Source organism: Barbatula barbatula (assembly GCF_947034865.1).
Source record: "Barbatula barbatula genome assembly, chromosome: 18".
NCBI lineage: Eukaryota > Metazoa > Chordata > Actinopteri > Cypriniformes > Nemacheilidae > Barbatula > Barbatula barbatula.
Window position 1 is genome coordinate 1233012 of NC_136781.1, and position 27827 is coordinate 1260838.

Here is a 27827-nt window from a genome sequence, read left to right on the forward strand (position 1 = left end):
TGACGTTAGGCGTTTTTCGCAATTTGTATTTAAACCAAGCCTTTATAAAATGATTTTGAAATGTATTCAATGATAATCATCTAAACAATTGAATGTTAAAATATATTCAAAGTATTATCTGTAACCTGTGATTATACTAATGTTTATACCAAATGATACTATAAGAATTTACCATTACGTAAATGAAGCTCAAATTTCAACTAAAAAGAGAGCATCGATCAGAATCTCTCATTAAATGTGAAAACCTCTGGTGTAGGTAAACTAGTCAGTAGACGTCAGTGTTGTTCTACCTGTGTGTTATGTGACTCAGGTGTGTGTCTGTGTGTACTGCGCATGATGGTTCCTCCCATTCGACCTCCTCAACAAACACAGACGCGCTGAGACAGGAAGAGAGAGAGAGAGAGAGAGAGAGAGAGAGAGAAAGCTGAAAACTTCATCTGACATTCTTCTCATTATGGCTCTAAACTTAAATCTCCAGTCCGATACCACGAACCACAAGAAGTGAATGTCAGCGATCGGGATAAGCAATGACAGGTCTGGCGCGCGGTCGTTTCTGAGGTACAAAGCGCGGTTTGTTTGTTGTTCCAGAGGTCGAGTCAAACTCGAACTACACGAGAGACTTTTGCGCGGAGATCTGTGGATTATGAGCCGGTGCTTCGGACTCTAGCGCCGAATACTAAACCGCGAAAGGTCCGCATAAAGGAAAGACCTCCGCGATCGGGCTTCAAATTTCCCTCCTTTTCTTTTGTGCCGGGGGACGAGTTCGGGCCGGCGGCGCGCAGCAGCACCAGGCCGCGGGATAAGACGCCTCCGCGCGGGGCAGGGTCAGTGTGTGCGCGCGGGGATCCGAACCCGCACATTTAAGAGAAAACAAGTGATTTTAGCGCCTAGCACCGAGCGTAACTATGGATCCGAACTCGGCGTCGGGTGGCGCTCCCAAAAGCTGGAAAGATAAGGACAAGAAAAGCAAGAAGACCTACGAAGATGGAGAGAGCAAAAGGAAGTTTGTGAGTGTTTTGTTTCGTTCATTTGTGCGTGGTTGAGAGTCGGGGGGTGTATGGTGTACGAGAACGACAGTTTGAGGGATTGGTTCAGTGTTTTCGTGTTATCGAAAGTTTTGCAATGTTCATTTCCTGGAGTGTGATTTGTGAGAGAAGTTTGTGAAGTTACTCAGACGTCTCTAACGAGGAAGTGCTCGCGAGGCATATGTTGTGATGGATCACGGTAACCCGTCGCTCATTATGTTGCCTCAGAAGTTTAGGAAGCGTCTAAAAACACCCTGTCATCCTCTGTTTGCACATAAACACAAACGTTTCTGATGATGGGGGAGAGACCCGTGCATGTCGTGGTCGTACTGACGCTTTAGTGTACTTTGAAGTAGGCTATCGCGTGTTTAACGTGTCACTTTAGAAGCGTTGTTTCAGTACAGATAAAGCGCAACTGTTTCCGTTTTGAATGTTATTTTGTGTCGAGTGGAACAATTATCATGTGATGACAGACACATATTTTCACAGATTGTAAAAGGAAATGCATGCATGCTCGCCTTTATGACATGCATTTGATTGCCTTGGGTAAATAACACAATGACTTCATATCGGTGTGAAACCGGTAAAGCTCGAGAAGGTATTTTATGACGTCACAACAGAGTATGTAGACGCTCAAGCCACGCCCACTGCCTGCTACACTTTTTAGCTGTTTGGGAATGCAATATTTCAGCCGGCATCATTTGCATTTTCACTCTTTTGACACGCAATAGATCGTGGTAGATGTAACTACTGCAAAGAAAGATTAAGCCGCCTTGCATTGTGGGTGCATTACCCTTTTTGACGTGGGTATTGAGGCTGCGTTGCATTCGGTGAACTGCACGCTGCGGAAACAGTAGTAGTATGTAGTATGCTAATGAGACACGAGCCCGTCTTTAGAAACGGTTTCCATAGTCCCAAACACACCTGGTGTTTACTGTTTGATAGTGAAACTTTAGATGCAGTGATGGGAAGAAAGCGTAAACCATCACCGTTTGAACAGGTGTGGGGCGTTTGTATGCTTGAGGAATAGATCGCTTACAAACAGATGACGGTACTGCCATAGAACCACGTGGACTAGGTTATAAATAATACATGAGAGATGACGTAGTTTTGAATGCAAACCCCGGAAGCGAGTTCGCATTTTAGGACTTCCTGTTCCATGGCCCAAAGTCAGTTTTTTTTAATGGGTTTTTGGTAAATCGCCGGAAATAAACAATGTATTCTCCATCAGCGCCATCTACCGTGCGGGCGTCAAATAGAAGAAAGCGAACATTCGTTTCATCGTTAATATGAAAACTTGGTTTGTCGGTATTCGTTTCTCTTTTTCGCATCTCCCGCAATCTGAAGGTTCAGAGGTTACTTCGTTTCATATCACTTTAATTTTCTGTTTCCTCTGTTACTATGAAGTCATTGTCAGGCACAGTGTGGCCTTCAGATTTGGGGACGCGAGAGTTATTTTATAAGTGTGCTAAGTAGTGTGGAACAGTTTTGTGGTTTGAGCCGGAGTGAATTGTCCTTCATTTCTGCTAGCTGAATGATTTCATACCCTGGAGCAGGGAGCTCTCTCTCACATCTGTCGCTGGTGTCCATGTGTAACCGGTGGAAGGTCATGTTTAAGTTAGGAAGCGTTCTGTCAGCTGTGTGTGTTCAAGAGAAAATAAAGCTGTGCGCAGCTGAACAGGTCATCGTGACGTCAGCCCCTGCTGAGAGAAATCGGCCAGCGTCCCTCTTTAATGATGTCATGTCCTGTCATCATGCGGTTTTAACCTGCTTGTTGTGATTATGATTTTGATAATAAGCATCATGAAACAATCTTTGACATTGTGTACAACCCCTCATAGAATCTGCTTATCTCAGAGAGTTGAAATTTTGGTTTCGGGTGTACAGAAGCTGTCTGGGGCAAAATACTAAAAACTAATCTACGTAACGTCTTAACTACGCAAAGATGAAGATAACCACACTGAGGATTAGATTAGGACCAGCATCAGGTCACATTTCGTTGGAATGCTTTTTGTTCTTTATCGACAAACATCATCTGACCGCTGTAGCGATGCTCATAGTTTTTACCAGAATATTCCACTGAGAAATATGGACTCGCTGAACAGTAAGATTGTGGATAAACATGCCACTAATGCGACATGAACCTGCGGCGGTGCATTCTTATCTCTCTGTGGACTGATAGTTAAAGTCTTAGGCAGGTAAAGCTGAGTTGGTGCCCTCAGGACAGATAAACACTTATGTCATGATGTTTGTGTGATGTTTGTGCAGCTGAAAAATCATGCAGCAAACCTTTTTACCCAGGATGCATCTGTGCATAAAGCTGTCAATCATGGCGGGATTCAAATCCTGAGCCGATAAGCCAACCCAATGATTTGCATGGCAGGGTCCAAAATTCACATTTTGCCAAACATCTTTATTTGATAATATTGATATACTATAAATAAATAAAATATAAGGAAATATGTGCAAGTAGCAAACATATTTTTTCTTAATAGAATAGAAAACATTTATTTTCTCGTGTTTGTGACAAACAGCATTTGATGAAAAATGACACATTTTTGATTTACAAGTCATCACTTCATTGTTATTTTTGTAACATGTTTTTCACAAAAACATTTTACCTTTTCGGTTGCTGGGGTGGTAACCTTTTTGTACCAACACACAAATAGTTGTACCTTTTTTGGGTACGTTATTGTACACTAAGGACCTATTGTGAACGTTAAGGTCCAATAAATTGTCATAATGTCATCGCATCGGTTGATAATAAAATTTAGGCCGATATATTATTGCCGATAAATCATAAATAATTTCCTCTGGTTAAACTTCTTCAGCTGCAAGCTGCTCACATTTGAAGTACAGTACAGCACTGTCTTTTTGTCGTGATCATTCACTTACTGCTTACTGTATGTAGATACGGTATCTATGAATGTGTGAATTATAGGAACAAAAGCATTTTGTTAAATCAGACTGCTGTCTGAATGTTTCTACCTTGAGACCTGTTAGACATGTGGCTATTATTTTTCTGAGTTGCTGTGGACATCTATAATTTGTTAATTAAATTAGAAATATACCAGAAAATATGAAGGTTAAAGAATTGTTAACAGGTGTAAAGGAGGCTTGGTACATGATTTTCAGGGGAAAAATGTGAACTAACGGTTACCGTGTTTTCTTTAGTGAATGTTTTCTAATAAAAGCAGTTTCGTCTCTTGTTTCAGTCTTAGGGAATTTTATATTAGTATTTAGATACTGTATATCGGCCAATATATTGATAATCGGCTTCCAATGTTAAAGAATTATCGGTTATTGTTATCGACCAATATTTCGGTGCGTCCCTATTCTCAAGGCATCCTTCCTGAATATGTTTTCTTCTTAAAAAGAATAATGAAGTCGGAGTTATAATACCACGAATCGTTTTCCATCCAAGCAGTAGAATGGGAGTGAATCAATGTTGAATTTTTGAAGCTCCAAAAAGTGAAGTATTCACCTTACCTGATCCTAAAAATAAGAGATGTTTGGGTTTACTCAAGCCACAAGCTTCACTACATCTATTTTATGTTTATAAGAAGTTTGATAAACTGGCAGAAAATGTCTCTGTTACAGCGGGTTGAATGAGATGAGCTGTTTTTTCATTCGCAGACTTGAGCACCCGTTCTGTTGCCGATTTGTTCGTCTGTTTTTTTTCTTGCACAGAAACACTCTAACATCCAGGAAAAATGATTCAGAAGTACCAGCTCTGTTTACCTCATTGGAGAATCTGAGCCTGTGTTTTACTTCTCTTAGACACTCTTAAGAGTGTTTATGCATTTGAACATCACAATGCCAGTCTAAAGCTTCTCAGACGTCACGTGATGTCGTTCAGCTCTGAGTCTGGCTCATAAAACACAGCATGTTGGGTTTACAGTAATGTTTTGTTTAAGGGACTCTTGTGTTCTCTCTCTTTATGATCAGGTGGCAAATTCCACAAGAGCTTTTCTCTGAATTAACTTAAGTTAGATGTTTTTAAGTCAACTGGGGATTTTAGTGAATGGTTTTAATAGTTTAAAAAATACACTGAAGTGTTGCAGAGGGATGGCTGTCATCTCTCTCTCATTCTAATATTTCCATGTTTGTCTGTAGTTGTGAAGCTAAACTCAAAAATGGACACAGAACAGCTATTGTACCATTTTTATCTCTTACTCCTCTCTCTCTTTCTCTCTCTCTCTCGTCCCCCCACCAGCCCACTTTAATGTCATCATCAATGCCCAGAGAAACCTGTGAATAGGCTTGTTGCGATTGTGGTGTCACCGAAAGCACTGTTGTCAAGAGCCGGTTAAGGTTTTTTTCTAATTTTCAAAAGCTGATGCTTTGCCATTTATTTAACATAAACATTTTTCGTTTCGTATTGCGTTCTTAATCGTTTCTTGTTTATTTATTTGTTGCACAATTTGTGTCGTGAATATAGGCAACTTATCTAACATAAGTGTTTATTTTCGTTTCTTATTTATTTTTGCTTGATGTATGCTGTGATTATTTGTTTCTTGAGGTCTGTTTTTAATATAAGCAAATGTCATTGTATTTGTTTAAAGCTTTGTGTGTTCTTATTAAGAAAGATATTAAACCCATTAATACCTGCAAAGTTTTTGTTGTTTTTGTGACTGAATCAGGTTTGTGTGGTTTTAATCCGGTGATAATTTGCAGTTTCTCGTATAACCACAGATAACCTTGAAACATTCTAAATGTTGTTTGACGTTATGACATAAATGTCAATGAACTGACTGATCTTTGACACCAGCGACTGACGTTGTGTTGTTGTTAGGAAATGTTTGTTGATTATTTTGAGTTGTGCAGAAGTCATGCTGACTCAGTGGCGTGTGATTGTGTTTGTTGATGCGTGTTTATGCTGTGTCAGGAAGTGATGGTGAATATGACAGGAAGTCATCTTAACTCTCTCATTCGTCGTCTCGACTGTAATGTTCATGTCATGAAGATGGGGGTCAGCTGTGGCCTAGTGGTTAGAGCGTTGGGCTTGTGATCAGAAGGTTTGAATTTCAGTGCCAGCAGGTCATGACTGAAGTGCCCTTGAGCAAGGCACCCTACCCCGATTGCTCTGCAGTAATGTGCCACTGTAAAAAAAACTACTCGTAAGTTGCTTTGAATAAAAGCGTCTGCCGAATGAATAAATGTAAATGTAATGTGCAAGGTGCCGTTTGATGTGGGAACTGATGTTTTAACCAGCAGATTTATAACCTCTTTTTAACTTCTTGTTCATGTAGAGCAGGGGTATTCACCTACTTTTCTTTGCGGGCCAGATTCCAAAAGTGTAGATAGAATACGGGCTAGTTTTTACCGTATCATCATTTCTTCTGTTATTTTATATTTCTATATTTGTTCCTTTTTTATACAGTTTTTGTTACTGTATTTTTACATTCCTTCATGCGTTAGTTTACCCAAAAATGAAATAACTGTTACTCACCCCAGTTCACCAAGTAGCCTACTTCCCAGATGTGGGTGGCATTGTTTTTTTTCAAGAAGATATTTATGAAGATGGTTAAATGAATGAAAGTCCAATTAACAAGTCAAAAACGCAAATACACACAGCACAAAAGTAATCCCTGCCCCTTGATGTTAAACTGGCGTCTTATAAAGCCAATCAATTGGTCCATGCAAGAAACCAAACTCTATAGATATGGCGAATAGCGCATCTTTGGGTAAATTCTTATTGCATTTTCGGCTGAATACCATTTGCATTCATGTGCCCCACGCACTAAGAAGTGCATATCCTTTGAAGTGCAAGTTCTGGAGGGAGATGAACAGCTGTTTTCGTAAAAAAAAACATACATAATGAATTCAGAAATTTGAATTTGACATTGATTTTTCCTTTATCTGAGACAGCACAGACAACACTTCACGTGGTGTACCCTTCCTGCAGTTACTTTCAAGGGCAGAAGGCGCGGTTTGGAACGCGACCTATCGTGTGCGCAAACCGACTGCCTGTGGCTGAGGATTGCCAATCGCAACATTGTAAATAACATTAAGCAATTGGTCTGCGGGCCGCCAGTTGACTGGCCCTGATGTAGAGCATTGATTTAGCAGCGCAAAGGTCCTGGGTTCAATCCCCCCCCACAAACACACACACAGAATAAACTTTCCCCAAAGTAAAATATTTGATAGATAATTGTTAGCACTTTGTTGTTCTAAACAAGAATATAAGGCTGTAAGAAGTACCGTCCAGTGAAGTGGTTCATGATTTGTTTTGGACAGAAATTCTCTCTCATTTCTGGTATTTGTAGGGATGCTCCGATACCATTTTTTAAAGACAGAGTACGAATAACTTTATATATATTTTCTGTGACTCGTCGATATCAATGCCTGAACCTGTATTGTATTTGCGTGGTGGCAATTTTCCAAGCACAACACACTGAAACTAATAACTGCCTCAAACACATCATGAAAAAAGACAATTTTATGTAACTTTCAAAGCACACATTTCAGTCAGATATGTCACGTGATGTATCGGCCTTTGCTATCGGTGTATCTAAATGAGAACGTGTACATGAGCTTGTTATCAAGCACGCTACTAGTTTGCTTTTTATTGTTTTATCTCTATTGTTTTAAACATCACGTAATAATGATATATGTCAGTCAGACATTCTCTTCCTGTATAAGATGAAAATAGAAATTTAGGGTGATGTGTTTTTTGTGAGTCTATATACTAGGTGTGTGAGCGTGCGTGTGCGCCTCCGGTCAGTGGAATGTGCTCGGTGCAGACTGAATGGATTAAATCAGACTGGCAAAGTTGCCAGCGCCCTTTCTCAGCCGGTGTGAGTTAGAATCATATCTGAGTCACAGGACTAGATTTTGAGCTAGTGCAGATGTAGGTGCACAAATATCTGTGTGTGTGATACAGGTACACAGGGATTCTTCTCTGGGCATGTGGCTTTGCGTTTAGTTTGACAGTGAAATAAATCCAGTTTATAACGGCACGTGTCATTTTATATGTAAGAGAAATTTGTGGTATAGGTGTGTTCTCGCATTTTCTTTTCTGTCAAGGAAACACAAAACTGTGTATAGAGTGAGTTTGCTTTTCTATCTTTTGGGGGCAGTGAAGTGGGGTCAATCTTATTGAACCTTTCTTCATCAATTACATTACCATTAAAAACATTTTCAGTTTATTGTATTAAAAAGCTTTTTATGTTGTGCTGTGGTTAAGGCTGGGGATGGGTAAATAAACAAAGATTAACAGGTAAATAAGCACTTCAGTGTGTTTGTGTGCTGGCAACAACGACAGGAAAATTTCCTCTGACCTGCAGTCTGTCATGAACAGATTAATCTGTCTAATCTCACCTCACCTCTCTGACAAACACACACACACACACACACATTGTGAGAACACTGCTGTGTTAGGTGGAGTGTGTGAACGCCTGGGATTGTTTAGATGTTTGGTGTGTCTGGAGGAGAATGTGACTCTGAAGCTATGTTTGTGTTTGTGTTTCAACATCTCAGTGTGACTTAACTTCACGTTTCAGTAATGTGACAGTCGCTCCTCAAAGGCTTGTTGTTTTTAAAGTAACAAGCTGTCCTTTTCCAACAAGTGACGTGGTGCATTGAGGTTTTTTGGGATTTGTTTGAGTGGTTCATGTAAATAAATGAGCAGTCATTTGCAAACTCAAGTCATTTCAGATCCTGGGGCCGGATTCACAAAACATTCTTAAGAAGAAAGTTATGCTTAACTGCCATGTTTTCTATTTAAGAAAAATGTTCGGAATGTTATGTATTTCCGAAAAAAACTTCTTAAGACTGTTCTTAAATCTTTTCTCGAGATTGATCTTAGAAAAAATTAAGAAGAATCCAAATTCTCGAAACAAAAGCTCATGTAAATATCATCTTAAAATTAAGACATTTTAAGGTAAAATGTATTTGGTTGTTTCACATGTGATGTGTATTGTATTGAGCCAGAATCATCATTTTGATGTTTACTTGTTTACTTATTTTGATATAATAATAAGGTTTAGCGCCCTTACTTTAGCTTTCATTATTATAGTGCTTTTTACATTATTCTGTGACTCGAAACGGACAGGTTCACAATCTTATTTCGTAGTAACATACAAAAGGTTTTATAATAAGTATATTTTTAAAAAGCTAACACGCGATCGTAATTGCTGTTTAACACATCACATGCTAATACGCTTGTTACACACATTAAGTTTATTGTATAGATAAACATATACAGTTACCTCACGAGCAAGCGAGTTAAATCATATTATTTTATTCTTACGACAAAAATGAAGATGTTCTTAAGAAAATATTTGAGAATTTTTTTTAAGAAATGTTTGACAATTTCACTTACGAACATTGTTACGAACTTTATGTAATTTATCTCACGAAAGTTCTTATTTTTTGTCTTAAGAACCTTTTCGTGAAACCGACCCCAGTTGTTTTACAGTGTTTTTGTATTTTCAACGTTTTCCAAAAGTGTGTAGTGTAGTTTTTCTGTTGTGTCTAATGTATCCCGTGCTCTCAAGTTTTATAGAAAGTTTGGAATGTGATCACATCTGTTAAGGGAGGAGACCCACCCAATTCTCTCATGGTTTTCTAGCAGTTCAGATTGACTTGTTATAATTGACCAGAACAATCCAAATGATGCCAACTGGTAAATGTGATAAATTAAAGAGACAGACAAACAGATCTCATCCCCATTCTCTCCGATAGTACTTTTTAAAATGGGGATGAGATCGGTTTGGTTACTGACATTTTTTCAAATATCTTCCTTTGTGTTCAGCAGAACAAAGATATTTATACAGGTTTTTGGATGAATAATCACTTTAAGTTAGATGCTGATGTCTTTGAGTCAGAGAATCATGTTATCAAGTGTCATAAAAAAACTATGTATGAGTTATTATTTAACGCGGTGACTCAAATAAACGTCATTAGATTACGTTCATGTTGTGTCTGTGATTGGTTCTGTGTGCAAAACACGGCACAAATCTTTGATGCACCGTGACAGGACGTGATTGGACATTTTATATTCACATTAATTGTATAAAGTGGGATGAGTATTTTTCAGCGTGAGAAATACAAAGTGCGGCTCGTGAGCGTGAGAACAAGCTGAAATGCGTGTGTCTCACAGTGAATGTGGAGCCCTTGTCTCTCGAATTAATCATTTGTCTTTTGTTTTTGTGGGAAATATAAAATCTATGGTTCTTAAAATAAAAAATCATTTTTTCTTACGTACGAAGATATTTTGAGAAATTTCTCGGTTGTTTTATGTCCATACAATGGAAGTCAATGGGGGACATATGGTTTGGTAACCAATGTTCTTCAAAACATCTTCTTTTGTGTACTGCAGATCAAACGTAATCATACATATCATAAATATCATAAGGATGATTCAATGATGAAAGAATTGTTCGGTGAAATGTCATCCTATGAAATATGTATTTTCATAAAGTTTAGTGTGGCTTGGCGCGCACACACAGTGCCAGAGAAATAAACTGTGTGTGTGTGTGTGTGTGTGTGTGTTTGGGCCTGTGTGTGTTAACCCAATAGTAGAGTCTCTGTCTTTGTGACACATGCACACAGTGCTGCAAACATAGACAGAATATTAAGTGTGTGTGTGTTTGTGAACAACAGCACTTCTCAGTTCATGAAGAGCAGGACGCTGCTGGGAGTTAAGTGTGAACAAACACAGAGCGTGTGTGTGTTTCTGAAACTGTGCGACTCTAAAACTTTTGGAGTACTGAAGCATAATATTCCTGCACTCAACCGTCATTCAAATGACACGCAAACACACACAAACAGTTGCATGTCCCCATTTGCAGAACCACAGTGCACGCCTAGATTCTTCAAAAAATATTTATTTAACATAGATGATGAAAATAAGATGATCTTTGCAGAGCGTACTGCCAAAATGCTGGAGTATTCGGAGGGGTTGCCAGGATGTTTTAGCATGTTGCCATGTGGTTTCAAGCGTGGTTAGGGTTTGTAAGGGCCTGACTGTATGCATGTAACGCATGATCTCATGTTGTCAAAAGTCTGGATCTGATCAGGCCTCCGAACATTCTGATGTGTCTCTACTTGCGACACACACACAGACACGGGGGATTGTTTCGGTTGAAGAGACTCCTTTGTATCAGTTAAAGAGATTCCCCCTACACACACATGACTGTTGGATCATGGTGGGTCATTATGTGGTCATTACTGAATTCAGTACCTCTGACATCGCTTCCTTTTCCTGTCACTGTCTTTAGAGGGCAATTTGTCTCATTTTGATAATAAAAACATTTATGAAACGCCCGTTTTAGTTTTTCCTCTGATTTAAATCTGCTCTTTGTATGCACGCAATTAAACAAACGTATTATTTGGCCAATAGTGTATGTTTAAAAGTTAAACACAAACTGTATTTCGAGAGCTTTAAAACGGTTGTGAGACGTAGTCATGAACTGACACAACCACAGTTCATCGTGACAGTTCTAAAAATCTGGAAAGTAGTTGTGGTGCCATGCATGGGTCACCCAATAGTAGTGTTGCATCCTCTGCATCTGTTGTCTTGGTAACCCCATAAACAGCCTCCCCAGAAGGGTCGCCTGATAACGGGTGGGCATCATGGGAGGAAATCTTCTTGTTTGTTTAGTTATGAAGAAATTGGTTTGTGCTAATGTCTAAATGAAAGGTCTTTAATAAAGTCCTGTCAACAAAAGCAAGTCGGCCAGACGGCCAGGGTCACCCCATTGTCTTTGAGTGTGTGTGGCAGGTGGTTATTCATGCGTGTAAATGCCTCTCCGTGGCCATCGAGGCGTTATCACTGAAAGCATGTTACTGTTAGCAGAGAGATGGAGAGAGAGAACGTGCAGTCAGAGGAAACTGACTAATTTAGCTTAAAGGACTTCCTGTCGACATGAGTACAGAGAGAGACCTGCTGTACAGTAAACTACAGTACGAGAGTCTGGCCATAAATCTGCTTTAAAAATATATATGTTTTTCTTTAGCCTCACACTTTTTGAAAGAACTTCACTGATGTTCATTGATTGACAACAGTCACATGTGTGCTATATTTGTAGTGCGTGCGATTGAGTGACTGAAGAGAAATTAAACTCCCCGACCGATTAAATGATATGATCACATTGTTTTTGTTCCCTTTATAGACTAAAACAATGCTCTGTGTTTGTGCATGTGTGCATTTTTAAGGCTGCTTGTGTGTTTCTTTGTGACACTTCCTGTGAGCACTTTGTGCAGGAAGTGGCTTGTCACACTTCAACGGGCGTGTCTGGTGTGTCCCAAATTATGACATAATTTCAGAACGCAACCCTACAGTCAATTTGCAACATTAGATATGACCTCCCCATACACAAATGAAGGAACACTTATGCGAGCGAGATTCATTGCTGTGTCTATATTCATTTTCAAGGAAATGAAAATCGCAGGTACACGACCTGTTTTATGTGTGTGGGATTTGCGGTGCGTGTTCAGGTTTGTGGTTTATAAACTAAACTCCAGCGTTGATCTGATCTTTGCTGATGGGGTCGTTGTTAAGGCCATTGCACATCAAGTCTGAAATTTCCACACGGTAAAATATAAATACGACCTTGCGTTGTGGCAATCACATTAACAGACTGCCTCTGATATTATTCGGACTGTTTTCTGCTTTTATTCACATCCGTAGCAAGTGTTTTGAGCTAGGCGTTTTGACAATTCAGAGACACCGTACAACCACGCGCCAAATACGAATTTTGGACTGTTTGTGCAAAGACATTAAGTCTTCAGTTTCACGAATGATGCTTAAAATCAAAACCCATTCCGCCCATTTCACTTTACCAAAGGAACTAACAATAAATATAACAAACCATGTGTTAAAGCGTGTAAATTCCAAGAGGTTTAACATTGAAGTGATAGTTCAACCAAAAATGAAAGTTACGTCATCATTTGCTCACCCGTTTGACTTTCTTTCTTCCGCAGAACACCTAAGAAGATATCTTGAAGAATGTTGTTAACCTGCACTCATTTACTTGCATTGGTTTTGTGTCCATTCAATCGAAGTGAATGGATGCCGTCACTGTTCGATTACACACATTCTTCACCATATCTTTTTTTTTTGTTCTGCAGTAGCAAGAAAGTCACACAGGTTTGAGGCTGAGCAAATGATGATAGAATTTTTAGTTTCAGGTGAATTATGACATGGACATGGGTGTCTCAATCAGCTCCCTTGTTCACTAGTCAGGGCACTGATCAGGGAGGCGGCCTTCGCAAAATTCTTCCAGTGCACTGAAACGTTCGTTCCCTAAAAAATGCCACAATGCAACACAAAAACCAGTGAGCATCCACGCTCCCTCTGTTCGCTTACCGGGAATAGCGCAACATTTCTTTAAAGCACGAGCCAAATGTAGTCCATGCGATGAAAAGACAAACGTTAATCTTTGTTTAAGTATAAACACACATTGCTAGACAGGCAGGGAACACGATCTACTTCATAATTAAATGTAATATTACTTCATGCACAGATATGTAAGGGAATGATGAAAGAGGTTTTCGTAATATATGCTTACAAGTGTTTAAAAATAAAGTCAAGAGAGATGACGGTTTTGCAGGTTGCTGATGATTGAGCCACAGCCCATATTTCCATAAATCATTATTATTAGTCAACCATTATGTTTGTCACTGGGTTTTGCAAATATATAACCAATAAAAAGTGCTTGACAAATGATTAAAAATAAATTTCTATTTCCTGAAAACATTTGGACATACAAGGTTTCAAAAGGACTTGTATTCATAGTAAGCTATATTTAAACATTACTTTGCCAAACAGACTGATCAAATGTATCATTTACATGATTATTGTCTCGTATTGATGCCATTTTTTATAGGCATTGAATTATTTTGTACGGTTCATTTATTTAATTTGATCGGCCAAGTGTTGCTCTAAGAGTGTAGATGTTGACAGCAGTGGAGTGTTGTTTATATAATTCAGCTTGTTAAAGTACACGAACAGTCTACGTTCTACTAGAGATGTTTGCACAACCATCTTGGTGTGGACATACATTGATGCCACGTAATCTCCAGCCCGTTACTCTAACCCTTAGCATCAGAACTAAGTATCTGAGCATAAACCTCATTTTAATCTAAACCCTAAAACCAAGTCTTGACCCTCAAACAGTCCTTTAAAAGGGAAGTGAAGTCCAGACCAAATGTCCTTACTTTACTCTCTTAGACCTCACTCCGTTGGTCTAAAACTCAACCGGTCCTCACAAAGATAGATGTACAAGTCAAGTACACACACTCTCTGTTTCCTGTGTGATTATGGTGCATCTTCTTCTTTCAGTTGTGGTCTGAAGTTTGTCGCGTGCGTGCATGCACATGTGTGAGACTGATCTTAATATAAAGTCAGTTATATATTTTTCATTGTGTGTAAGTGTAAAAAAGGTGCGTCTGTTTAAAATAAAATAGTTAACAGAAAGGTTGTCATTGATTAACCACACACACACACTCAAACAAACACACACACACTTCTTTCCCTTTCTATTGGGATGGGTGTTGTCTAAAAATGAAAGCCGTGACCTTTGCGATGCTAACGAAATGCTTTACCAATTGAGCTACAGGAACACACACACACACGGCAACACGCACACGCAGACACACACGCAGACGCACACGCAGACACACACGCGCAGATGCAGACACAAGCTGACGCACACACACGGCAACACACACACGACAACTCACACACACGCAGACATGGCAACACACACATGCAGACAGACACACAGACACAGACAGACGCATACACACACACACACGGCAACACGCACACGCAGACGCACACGCAGACACACACGCGCAGACGCACACACTCACGCAGATGCAGACACAAGCTGACGCACACACACACGGCAACACACACACGACAACTCAAACACACGCAGACATGGCAACACACACATGCAGACAGACACACAGACACAGACAGACGCATACACACACACACACACTCACTGACACACACACAAAATTGTACAATTTATAAGCTTTTGTGCCCGTGGGACCTCAATTTTGTCCTACAGTGACACGGGTCACCATGAGTTTGTGTGCATTCAGGTTTAGGTCCCCACTAACATATCAAAATCATGTCCACACAAACACACACACACACACACAGTATCTGAGAGCAGGAGGAAAGAGAGAGGAATTATGAATAAACAGAGCGAGCGAGTGTTTTGGGGTAATGATGTTCATAGATGTCTCTGTGCTGGAGTTTGAAGACCTTTGACCTTTTCACTGCTTCCAGACCTTGGGCCTGAGGTTCTGACATTTAATTGGCTCCTGCCAGCAGTGGGAGGTTCCAGTCAATGTCTTTAGTGTCATCGATATGAACGTCCACGTGGAGCCGTGGCACAGGTCATGTGATCTCTCTAGGTTCAGTTTAATGGGGTGTTTTCGCATTCCACAGCTCACGCAACACCCTCTCGTTTCCAGATTGCAGGTGAATCGGCGTGTTATGTTGCCACGGAAACGTGTGTTTACGTAGGACTACAGGTTGCTGCTGATGTCTTTGGTTGAAGTGATGATGTGATGGTCATTTGCTGGTTTGCACTGCCCCCATGAGTCAGGAATGAGCATTTGCAACACATTAATAATGAATGTGCCTCTCCTGATATTTCAGATCTTTTTAAATTATGATTTATTAATGTCCTTAATATCAATAATATAGAAATTGTTATATGATATAGAATTAGACACATTATGTTTGGCTTTCCTTCTGCTTTTTCTTTTCTCTTTTGCCTTTTGGTTCTTTCCCCTCCATGTACCCTTGCCCCCTTTTATCTATTTCTCTACCTGCCTCTCTCTCTCTCTCTCTCTCTCTCTCTCTCTCTCTCTCTCTCTCTTTGTGTTTTGGTTCTCATTGGTTCTTTCCTGCCTCCTGTACAGACTCTCAAAAGGCTGATTCCCGATGAGGTAGGTCCACACGTGTGTGTCCTGTGTGTTTTACCTGTGTGTCCCGTCACCCTTTTGTAGCAGCACTGACATCACCCCATCACTCCTTTATGTGACATCACTAGCCGTGTCCTCGTTGACCTTTAACCTCTCATGATGCATCTGTAACACTCGCTTTGCCTCACTCACCTGCTGTCACACCCCATCACCCTTTCCAAAACACTGCAGAGCTGAACGACTGACCTCAGATCAGTGTTTCTCAGACCTGCCAAACAGGCCTGTGTAGACCATAGCAACTGATCTGATGTCAGCGTCCAGTGGTTTTTACATGATTTCCTCGCGTCTTTGCCATCTCTCTGAAACAGAGTGAGGAAAAGTGTGAAGCACGTTCACTGTGTGTGTGTGTGTGTGTGTGTGTGTGTGTGTGTGTGTGTGTGTGTGTGTGTGTGTGTGTGTGTGTGTGTGTGTGTGTGTGTGTGTGTGTGCGCGCGTGCGTGCGCGTGTTACATCATGACTCGAAACAAATATGTTTGGGGACAGACTATATACACTTTTAGATTTATTAGCAGGTTAATATTGGTAAATTGATGATTATAGTAAAGATAATAGTCTTCTTTGCCTGATTTGGAAAGAACTAAACATGTTGCACCAATGACACGTTTTAGATCTGTTTTATCAGAAGTACAATATAATAAGCATTTTATTCATTATAGTCATGCCATCCTTCAAATTCATTCATTTATCTTTCAGTATAAATATTACATTTTATGGTCATTTCACTGTTGTGAACCTTAACCAAAACAATATCATTTTCATCTGTTATTGGATGCGAGCCATAAAAAAGTATTTAGATGGGTGCATCCCTAGATTTATTTTTCCCAATAAAATATATTCTGTATCAAAGTGAATAAACACGTGACGCCCCCTGCTGGCTGCTCTGTGTAAGTATCTCAGCGTGGTTCATGGATGTTTATGCTGATTTACTATGGACTTTAAGATTGTTAAGAAGATCTGGATTGAACTGGACTACACAATTGTTTAACAGAATTTAGTTAGGTGCCAGACCAGACAAGTTAAGAATGTACAGGGATGATTAAATATGAGATAACAACTGATTCCAGCAAATGAATTCATGTTTCTAAACAACGGCTGTGTTCTGTTTACTGCACACGAAATACCTTTATTGCCTACAAAAATGTTGTGTTAAAAGTAGGGATGCACCGATACCATTTTTTAAAGGCAAAGCACGAGTGCTGATATTTCCTCTCTGGTGCTCGCCGATACCGACGCATGTACCGTGTACCGATGTAGTTCCATAATTGCAAATAACAAAATGTTACGTGCTTTCCACAAACTTTCAAAGCAAAATTCACAACAAATTTATCGGTATAAAATATCGGTCTTTGGTATCGGTGCATTTACACGAGCACAAGTACATGAGCTTAGTATCGGGCCCGATGCTGGTATCGGTGCATCCCTATTAAAGCGTATGCAGTATGCACGATAAATATTTTACAAAGTAGCATGCAGCATTTTCATGACCTCATAATGTACCCGTTTAATTAATCAAGTCTACTTTAGAAAACAGAATATTTTTGCTACAAATTTTTGCAAATCTATGTGGTCTATGAGGTCATACTGCAAAATGGTTATATCTAGCATACTGTTCCGAACACACCTACTGCACTGACTCGGCAGATGTCAAACTCGCCTGTGTATTTACACTGTCATGTTTTGACCTTTGCCCTTTGACTCCGTGTCAGCTGGAGCGGTTCACCAGTATGAGGACGAAGAAGGAGAAGCCGCCCACGCTGGGAAACAGGCACTCATCCGCCGCTCAGTATGAAGTTCCATCACAGAGCAGCTCGCTGCAGGAACACTCGGATGAGTATGTGCTACAGCTCTTCGAACAGATGCTGGTGAGTGTGCGTGGCCTGTTTCTGATGTTTTTATTGACTTTTTTTATTTGAATTCTTCTTCTCTCTGTCTTTGTGTGTAGGTTGATATGAATCTGAATGAGGCGAAGCAGCAGCCGTTGAGAGAGAAGGACATCTCCATTAAGAGAGAGATGGTCTCTCAATACCTGCACACCTCTGCTGCTGTGAGTACACACACACACACACACACACACTTCGATCAAAGCTGTCACACATTATCAGATGCGGTCTGATGCTCTTCATGTCACACACAGGAAGTGCTTCAGGTTTCTCTACAGATGTCAAAGAGAACGGCTCTTATTACATCATTACATTTATGTAACATAAAGCAACATTTTGAATATTTTAATATAACCATAAAGTGATTTTTGAGTTTGTGAAGTTTGAAAATTGTTGTTAGATGCATATTGCTGTTTATTGTCATAAGCAACACGATCAAATGTTTTGTTATGTAAGGGCGGGGTCGCAAGATGATTTCCAGAAATAATTTTATTATTATTATAGAAATTTAGTATTTTATCAATAAGTATAAGAAAATAGAAAAATATGAGTTAAGTTAAAAAGAAAAAAACATCAGCCTTTCAAATTTCCTTCCTCGTGTCCCCTGAGGTGATGGCGTCACAGTATCGACATTAGCATCCGCATCAGGTTAGGTGCACGCAGACTATTTTTCAGGGTTTGAGTTTAGGATATTTTTTGTTGTTGAAATGAATCGCCTATATTAGGCCTATAACTGACTGCTGAAAGAATGGACTGTACTAGTCTCTACAATAGTCCCTGCAACTAAACGCTTCATTAAAAAGTGTCATTCAACATAATAAGCTAAAAATATGAATGCATGAAAACTGTTGGTTTATTATTGTCTTCACTGCAAAATGATTTAAAGAAATAAAACATCCATGCGAGCAATTCTGACTGACCCTTTCGGTTCATGTCTCTCCTCCAAACACCGGCCACAAAATCTGCCCGTTCTCTCAGGTGCACTATTGGCCGGGATGCACAGAACATACTAAGACAAGTTGCTTACAGGGAAGTGTGTGCAAGCGACCGCTGTACGATGTCAAAGGATGTCGTGAGCGGCGGGGCTGCTGTCAGACCGCCCGCTCCAGTCTGAAGTACAAGTTTTCCGACCGTTAAAGATGCTTTCTTTCAGAAATGTACTTTGCTATTTTCGGCCGAACATAGTAAAAAAGATTTGTATTTCTTATTCTTGCACGTGCGTGACCTCAGAACTGCCCATGGTGTGAAACGTGTGTGTTTGTGTTACAGGGGAAGAGTCAAAAGGAAAGTTCGAAGTCAGCGATTGTCTATATTCAAGAGCTAAGGGGGGATTTGAGAGATGCCCACTTACTGAGCTGTCTCGAGTCACTGCGGGTGTCTTTAAACAACAACCCTGTCAGGTACACACACACACACACACACCAATGCTCATGTACTCATTTCCTAAAAACCTGTATTAATGTCTGCTGTTATGTGATGGTTGTATGTTTGTGTGTTTCAGCTGGGTGCAGACGTTTGGAGACGAGGGTTTGGCTTTGCTTCTTGCGTTCCTCAGAAAACTTCAAGATGATAAAGAAGAACCTGGGTAAAGAAACACACGCATCTGATGACGAACAGTTATAAGTGAATGCTGTATCTTAATGTTCTGTGTGTTTCAGGAATGCTGGGATTGGTGTTAAATGTCAACACGAGATCATTCGGTGTCTTAAAGCCTTCATGAACAACAAGGTTAGTGCAGATGAGAGCACGTTTTTACATACACGTGCTTATGTGTGTTTCATAAACTCTACCTGTATCTTTTCTGTCTCAGCACGGTCTTAAAGCCATGTTGACATCATCAGACGGAATTCCTCTCCTTGTGCGAGCCATCAATCCAAAAGTTTCCCACATGATGGCGGATGTAGTCAAACTGCTGTCCGCTATCTGCATCCTGGAGCATCCCGACAACCCGTGAGTGTGTTTGTGTAGATGTGTCGCCCCCTAGAGGCCTCGTATTAAAGACTGTCACTGTTCCCACCAGACGCAAATGAAGCGGTGAGCGCGAGTGATTTACATGTTTAGTCAATGCAAAGACGTGATGGATATCCTGCGGCGCGATTTGCTCGAATGAGGTGGCGCGAATTGAGCGTTTCACGCGTTTGGCATGCTTGATTCGTGCCGATCGCAAAATCTGAACTTCACGCCGTATTAACCAATCAGTGACCAATTAGTGACGTGATTATGACATAGTGAGCGGAGGCAGAAATCCGAAACAGCAATATTGAGGACAAAATCATCGTCGCTGTATGTGGATACCCGGAGCTGTACGATACATGTTCTTACTTTTATCGAAAGAGAAATAAAAAGGATCTTGCTTGGAAGAAAGTGAGTGAGGAGGTCGGACAATCCTGTTAAGTTGTTTCATTGTTTGAGCTATATATACATATTGAAGCCCCTCCCATGACACGAATTCGTGCGAATAAAGCGAGTACACAACTGTTCAAGCGTCCAACTATGCACGAATAGCGATTTACCCCGTCTGGTGTGAACACTCTATCAGAGATGTGTTTGCTATGAATCGTGGGAAATGATTTCACAGAATTCTTTCAAATATGTTTTAACTTTGTTTATAGTCACATTTAAGCAGATTCATATTTGTATGCCATGTGTTTCAGTCATGAACGTGTTTTGGAGTGCATCACAGAGCACGGAGAGGAGCAGGACATTGAGAGATTTCAGCCTCTGTTGTCCGGCATGCACAAAAACTCCATCGCTCTGAAGGCCGGCTGTATGCAGCTGATCAACGCTCTCATCAGTAGAGTAGAAGAACTGGACTTCAGGATTCACCTGCGTTCAGAACTCATGAGACTCGGCCTCAGAGAACAGCTGAAGGTGACAACACACACAAATAAGCCATGGAAAAAAGTATTGATGACACTTGTGTCATTTAAAGAACAAGGAAAAACAAAAACCGTCATTAAAAAATTGCGGTCATGTCTGTCTGTCTGTCTGTCTGTCTGTAGGAGGTAAAGTCAATAGAAAACGATGAGCTCCGGGTTCAGCTGCAGGTTTTTGAAGAACAGGCTGAGGAAGACCTTGAAGACCTTCGCTCTCGCTTGGATGACGTCCGTATTGAGATGGAATATCCTTAAATTGATCTGTCACAAACACGCGCATGTATAGAAAGGTCACAGTTTAGAAGGGACAGTTCTGATCAGTTCTCAAGTTGTGCTAATCCGTTTTACATTTCTTGGGAAAATGAAATACTATGGGAGTCGATGTGGGATGAGATCTGTTTGGTTACTGACATTCTTCAAAATATCGTTCTTTGTGTTCAGCAGAACAAAGACATTTGTACAGGTTTGGAGTAAATGATGATTTTTGTGCACCTGTCCCTTCAACCTTCTGATTGTAGATCCCAAACCGACCACCAGGTGTCTCAAAGGTGCAGAACTGTTTTTACGACGTGAAACCAAACCGTTTTATTTCTTAGATTTATTTGACTTTTCTAATTTTATACCTTTACACTCTTTGTGTGAAAATGCACAATAGTAATTTAAAGTGTTAGTATTAATTTAAAAAGTGTTAATATATAATATTAGTACTATTTTATGTGCCGTAATCTATGCTTTCGTGACTTTTTGGGGTGCCGTGTAAATATTATAGATATGTTCGTAAATCACTATGAAGATATAACCCTTTAGTTCCACCGCAGTATTTGTATTAAGGCATTTCTTCTTTCAAAACATCATATACTGTATATTTTGTGAAGATGCTCATCCGGTTTCATCCAACAGGGGGCGTCATAACCGCCTGACTCTTTATCATTTGTATTCAATCCCAACCAGCCTCTCCATCATTCACAAAAAGGCAAATGATATTAAAGTGGGTTTAGAATAATAGGAGTTTATTGGCTATGTTATTGTTCTTTAACCGTGTGTGTGCACTGATATGAGTGAAGTCTTCCAGGTCGTGATGAACACAGTGAAGGACTCTAAAGCCGAGCCCCACTTTCTGTCCCTGCTCCAGCACCTGCTGTTGGTCCGTAGTGACTACATGGTCCGGTACGAGCGCTCATCTTTCACTTTCTGACCTTCACACACCCTTCCTCCCCTGACAGGGTTCTGTGCCTCACAAATTCAGTTCATGCACACAGCTTTCTTTTACTCCAAACGTTTTGCAACTAGTTCATTTGTTATATATTTAAATAACTTTGACAGGTACATCAAATGCGTCTTGCGATGGCATAAAGACTCAATTACTTGGGTCAGTGGGGAGGCAGAGGTAATGCAGGTGGGGTGCGACGGTTCTCCGAAACCCCAACCTTTGGAACGCGATTGCAAAGTGACGGAGGGCAATGTTCTGTCAGAAGTTGAGCATGAGCGGCTGCGCAGACTCACTGTAGGTCCTGAGTAGTGCAATTGTAGGCTGCGCACAAAAGCTTAATATCTACAAAGTAGGCAAAGTCCACTCATGATGTATGTACCTATGCATCATCTTAAGAAACAGGTAGATCATACAAGTGTGTTTGTAAGACTGTCATTTCAGAATAAGAAATTCAGAGTGCTTGTGAAGGGATTGGCTTGTAAATAAAGTGCCTTTTTTATTTCTGAACTGTTAAAAGCTATTGACGCTTATAAAATATGTAAAGCGCTTCTTTCGACCAGCAAATGACACCACACTGCACCTGTATTATACACAATGCACGTGTTGGAATAATGTCCAAAACACTACAATTGTAATGTTTGTAATGCAAAAATGGTTCACAGTTGTATTTTAATGGAAACCATTTATTTCTCGGATTCTTTTGTTTTTAACAGCAGGGTTGTTACAGTTATAATCTGATCTCTTGAGATCAATCTATCATATACAGGTATTTTTTTCTTCTTTATATATAGTTGATTATATCTAACATATTTTACACATTATCTTATCTAAATGTGTTTACGGGGGGGCGCAGCCATGAGAGGGCTGAGAATCACTGACTTAAGGTATTCAATTACGTTCGCCACTAAAAGTCATGTCAACAACTACTGTAATGTGTTACGATTGATTGACGTTTCGCACAAGAATGATTATATCGTTGAGTCAGAAAGAGAGAGAGAGGGAGACGGATGAAGTGAGAGAAGTCTGATTGATGGCTGGCAGGAGGCGGATGCGGTTGCCATCGGCGACCAGCTCTAAATAAGAACCCAGCCACTGTACGACGCCCCCGCTTCAATTAACTACCAGACAGTCAGACACACATACCAACATTAAAGCTGACAGGAAGCTGAAGGTTCACACACATACATATACGTCAAAGGTGTGTTTGCTCGATAAAGAAATGGTTTTAGTGCACATTTGTTTCAACTGAACTCTTATTTGTCCTGTATGTCTGATGTCACCCACACACACTTTAATTCTGTCTTAAAAGAGCCTCACACACACACACACATTAGATTTGTGTGTGTTGTTCTCTTAACTCTCTCACGAGCAGTTTATTTCTGTGTGCGTGTGGTGTTAGTTTCGGGATGTCAGACTTGTTACAGATTGTTAGTCTGTTTAATGTGATCTGACAGGCAGGGAATTGGAGAGTGTGTGCGTTTGTGTGTGTATGTTTCTTGTTAAGTTATATTTATGAGGGTCCAGTTGTCCTCAGTAACACCGTGAACTATCATAACAACCCACTTGTGAGGACATTTTACTGGTCCTCGTGGCCCATTAATTGGTCATGTTTATTTTAAATCTAATGTCATGATGTGATTGTTAGGTTTAGGTGTAAGGTTAGACAATAGGATGTACTGTATCATTACCCAAGTTTGATGACGGTGTATACTTGCATTGTCTACAACAAAAACGAAATGTAAATGGCACCCAAAACTTTTTTAAGCGAGGAAAATAAAGTGAAAATGTGGTGTCAAGGATGAAGTTGTCGTCAGCAGAATCATTCCGTGCGAGTTTTTCTCCGGCAGTTAATGTGCTGACACGCTGCAGAAAGGGACGCCGCTTCTGTATAATTATAATCCAAATATACCCGACCGAATCCCGAGCGGCCCGTCTGCCCACAAACAAACTCACTTCACTCGCTTTAATCACGGACCAGAGACAATTAATTACAACCATTCTGATTCCTCCAGAAGCCTCCGGTAAGACTGCTCCCATCCAAAACGGACACCAGGGGTCTCTCTCGCTCCACCGAAGAAACGCAAACAAGCGTGCAGAGAGAGAGAGAGGGAGTGGGGGGTGGGCGAGGAAAAGAGGGCAAATGAAGAGAAAAAGAAACAGTTTGGTGGAAACCGAAGAACATATCAAGTTCGTTTCACACCGGGTCACGATGGCAGATTTCTCACAAATAGTCTGTCTGGAAAACTTCTCAAATATCAGACCGTATCTGTCTCTCTGACACACACCCCCACACACAAACACATCGGTGACAGCTACTGTCACACACATCTACTGCACAGCTACACAAACATGTGGAATTTGTTTCAGCTGCCTACCTAGACGGTGTTAAATGAATGTATGCTTTCTAGACATGTACTTTAGGAAGGTTTTGAAACGCAAACGTAGCGTGTTTGCAAAAACTCATTTTGAAGAGTCGCAGGAGGTCATCCGGAGTGTTTGCTGTCTGCTGAACTGTGTAATGAAAATCTCTTATATTATGTTATTAAGGTGTTCACCGCGACTCTGTTAAATCTCTGCTCAATATCTCTATTTGTCTTTATTCTGAGCTGCTGAACTCAAGTCTTTGACAATACAGTGTTTGCTCATTTATCTCTCTCTCTCCATCTCTCTCTCTCACAGGCCTCAGTACTATAAACTCCTCGATGAATGTACAGCTCAGGTAGTTCTGCATAGGAATGGATGTGATCCCGACTTCAAATGCAGAAAATTTGACCTGGATGTGGGATACCTTATCGGTAAGACACACACATTTTCTGGAAACCGAAGACAGTGTAATGCCACACATGGCCACAGGGTGGCAACAGTGGGCGCCACAGAAAACATTAAAATCTCAGGGCTCATCCAAAATAATCCTCCGTGACATTGAGACGGTTCCAAAACAGAGTCCGTGACCTTAAAAATCACAGCCGTTTTCATCTTCTGATTCTTTAACGCGGTCATGTACTTTGGCAGAAGAATACTCTCTTGTTTCCCTCTCCCAATATTTCCTTCTATCCATTCTTCTAAACTTTCTGTCAAATGTCTTTCGGTTCTTCTCTTTGTTTTCACACTTCTGTCCTGTTTTCTGTTGTTCAAGAAGTTGAGCCAAATACATTAAAAGATTTGAAGTATCTGACACCTGTGATGTGAACTCGTCGTCATATCAAGAATCCCTCCCATTGGCCGCTCGCCTCAGCTTTGACCCTCGAGCTATGTGGCGGTGACTCTTGATTGGTTGATCTAGCATCCATCATTTCCTAAAAGCTTTTTTGGTGGCCTGATGATATTGATTTAGACTTTACAGAGCGATGGAAAGGAAACGTTAAAGATTTAGAACAGACAGGGGTTTCGTTTTAAATATATACATGCATTCTCGCTGATTTCAAAGTGTGGTTTTGAGGTTTTGTGAGGCTTATTTTAGCATCAGTTTTAGGGACGGAGCGAAGAGAAGATTTTAATTAGATCGCTCAATAATCAGAACACGAATCACAGGAGGCAGAGAGACTCATCAGAGTGAAGGGCACTTTACACACACACACCGCTCTATTCACTCACCGCCTCTCTGTCTATCTCTCTAGATAACATGGTTGATCAGACCAAAGTGGAAATTAGTGAATCCAAGGCCACGGAGCTGGAAAAGAAGGTACACACATCACAGACATACATGTTTGAGTTTGTCTGAAAAATACACACATTGAATAAACTCAGACTTTGCAGAAGTACCTTGATCTATTGAACGACACTCAAATATTGATCAAAACCACTCCGATCCTTATAACAACACCACGCACACGCATGTGCTGCTCCCAGACGCCCCCCGCTGTCTTTCTCGTGGCCGTTTGCTGACAGATGTTTAATTTGGGAGGTGAGATGAGCAGAAAGGAAATTTCCTGCCTCTTCCTGACAGCTTCCTTCCACACACACTCTACAATTACCCTTCTGTGTGTGTGTGTGTGTGTGTGTACTTTTATGTGGATGCACTTTTGAGAATATGTATGAGTGTGTCTTTCTGTGTGTGTGTTCCTTTCTGCATCGTATTTAACTGTAAAATCAAATTAGAAATGATGTGTTTACATGTTTTCTTGACATTTGCAGTCAACACATTTCCCACTGGAATCTCATTACTGTAAAGCTTTCGGACCGTTTGTTTGTGCAACAAAAGTAATGTTTTGCTATTTAAATATCAGTCCTTTACTTGCTCATAATACCAATGTGCTTAAAGGTACAGTTCTCCCAAAAAAGAGATTCTGTCATCATTTAGTCACCCTCCAGTTGTTCCAAATCTGTGTACATTTTTCTTATCTGTTTTTATCTTGTTCTTGGGCACCATTGACTACTGTTTGCTGTCCTACATTCTTCAAAATATCATATTTTGTGTTCATCTGAACAAAAAAATGTAAACAGGTTTGGAACAACTCGAGTGTGAGTAAATGATGAAAGAATTACATTTTTTGGGAGAACTGTACCTTTAATTGTCACCCAATCATTGGTCATTTTCTTTAGATGTTTAGGTGAAGTGACACGAGATTCAGCTTCGTGTGTGTGTGTGTTATGAAGTTTTCTCTTCATCTGTGTGTTGTCAGTGTGAGATGGTGAATTTTAGTACTAACACACAGAGAATGCGTGTGCGTGTGTGTGTGTGTGTGTGTGTGTGTGTGTGTGTGTGTGTGTGTGTGTGTGTGTGTGCGCATGACCCCTTCATTTCCACCGCTGTCACATAATTACACATCTGGCTTGCAAACACTAACCTTCAATGTCAGTGGATATTGTCACACTATGCGTGTGTGTGTGAGGGAAGGACGGAGTTTGTGGGAGTTTGTGAGGTGAATACTAAAATCCTGAGGGACTCAATTTGGTCTCAGTTTTGTTCTTGAGTATGTCCTCTGAGAACAACAAACAGCCTTCATATCGATAAACAGTGCCGGTCGCTTTCTGAACACAGACGGTCACTTTACAGTTTATCGATCTCAGGGTGCGTCACTGAGGTCACATTGTTTGGAATTAAGACGTTCATACCTGCATGACCGACTGCACAGCCTTTGACAATGTTTTTTATCAATACCATCACACATTTTGACACAAAATTGGATAAAAAATAAACAGATATTTATTTTTTACAGAATGCCAGCCAAGACAACAAAATCATAAATACTGCTCAAAATGTTAAAATGATTAAAAACAGAAAACTCTTTGATAAAGGTTTTTTGCATTATATTTTTATAGTAATTTATGTGAGTTCTACAGCCTTTTTGTAGGTCAGATTTAAATATAAACAGAGTTTGTCGTCATAAAACGCAACCAAAACACGCAGAATCAAGTCACTGAGGTTTTTCTCACACATACAGGTAGTTTTGATCATTTCAAGCATATTTTTATTGCCGAAGAGTCTTGTGTGATGTCTGTGTGTGTTATTAGTTGGATGCAGAACTGATGGCGCGTCACGAGCTGCAGGTGGAGCTAAAGAAGATGGAGGCCGATTATGACCTGAAGGTTTTGGAGCTGAGCACAGAGAAAGACTCTCTGGGAAAAGAGAAAAGTGATAAAGAGAAAGAAAACCAGAAGCTGCAGTCTGAGATCAGCCAGCTGAAAGAGAAGGTACAAGAGTAATTCTTTAAAGACCAGAGTAATCCATCAGAGACCAGATTAAATCATCATTTACCCAAGAGACCCTAGTAAACCTTAGGGACCAGATTTAACCAGCATTCACCCTCAGAGATCAGAGTAAACCTTCACACTCCTTTAAAGACCAGAGTAAACCTTCACACACCTTTAAAGACCAGAGTGAACATTCACACACCTTTAAAGACCAGAGTAAACATTCACACACCTTTAAAGACCA

General features: G+C 40.3%; 1 protein-coding gene across 1 annotated transcript in view; it reads left to right on the forward strand.

Moving 5' to 3' along the window:
• The first annotated feature begins 326 nt into the window (after window positions 1-326).
• The window catches only part of diaph1 (diaphanous related formin 1), a 58264-nt gene continuing 30763 nt past the window's right edge, over window positions 327-27827 (forward strand). The window contains exons 1-15 of the mRNA XM_079479419.1: window positions 327-1007; window positions 15921-15947; window positions 17690-17845; window positions 17926-18027; window positions 19133-19263; window positions 19365-19448; window positions 19522-19591; window positions 19674-19813; window positions 20518-20734; window positions 20866-20984; window positions 21790-21906; window positions 24629-24744; window positions 25567-25631; window positions 27404-27591; window positions 27739-27799. Coding sequence (XP_079335545.1) covers window positions 906-1007; window positions 15921-15947; window positions 17690-17845; window positions 17926-18027; window positions 19133-19263; window positions 19365-19448; window positions 19522-19591; window positions 19674-19813; window positions 20518-20734; window positions 20866-20984; window positions 21790-21906; window positions 24629-24744; window positions 25567-25631; window positions 27404-27591; window positions 27739-27799 — 1695 coding nt within the window. The 5' untranslated portion in view covers window positions 327-905. The remainder of the gene's footprint in view (window positions 1008-15920; window positions 15948-17689; window positions 17846-17925; window positions 18028-19132; window positions 19264-19364; window positions 19449-19521; window positions 19592-19673; window positions 19814-20517; window positions 20735-20865; window positions 20985-21789; window positions 21907-24628; window positions 24745-25566; window positions 25632-27403; window positions 27592-27738; window positions 27800-27827) is intronic.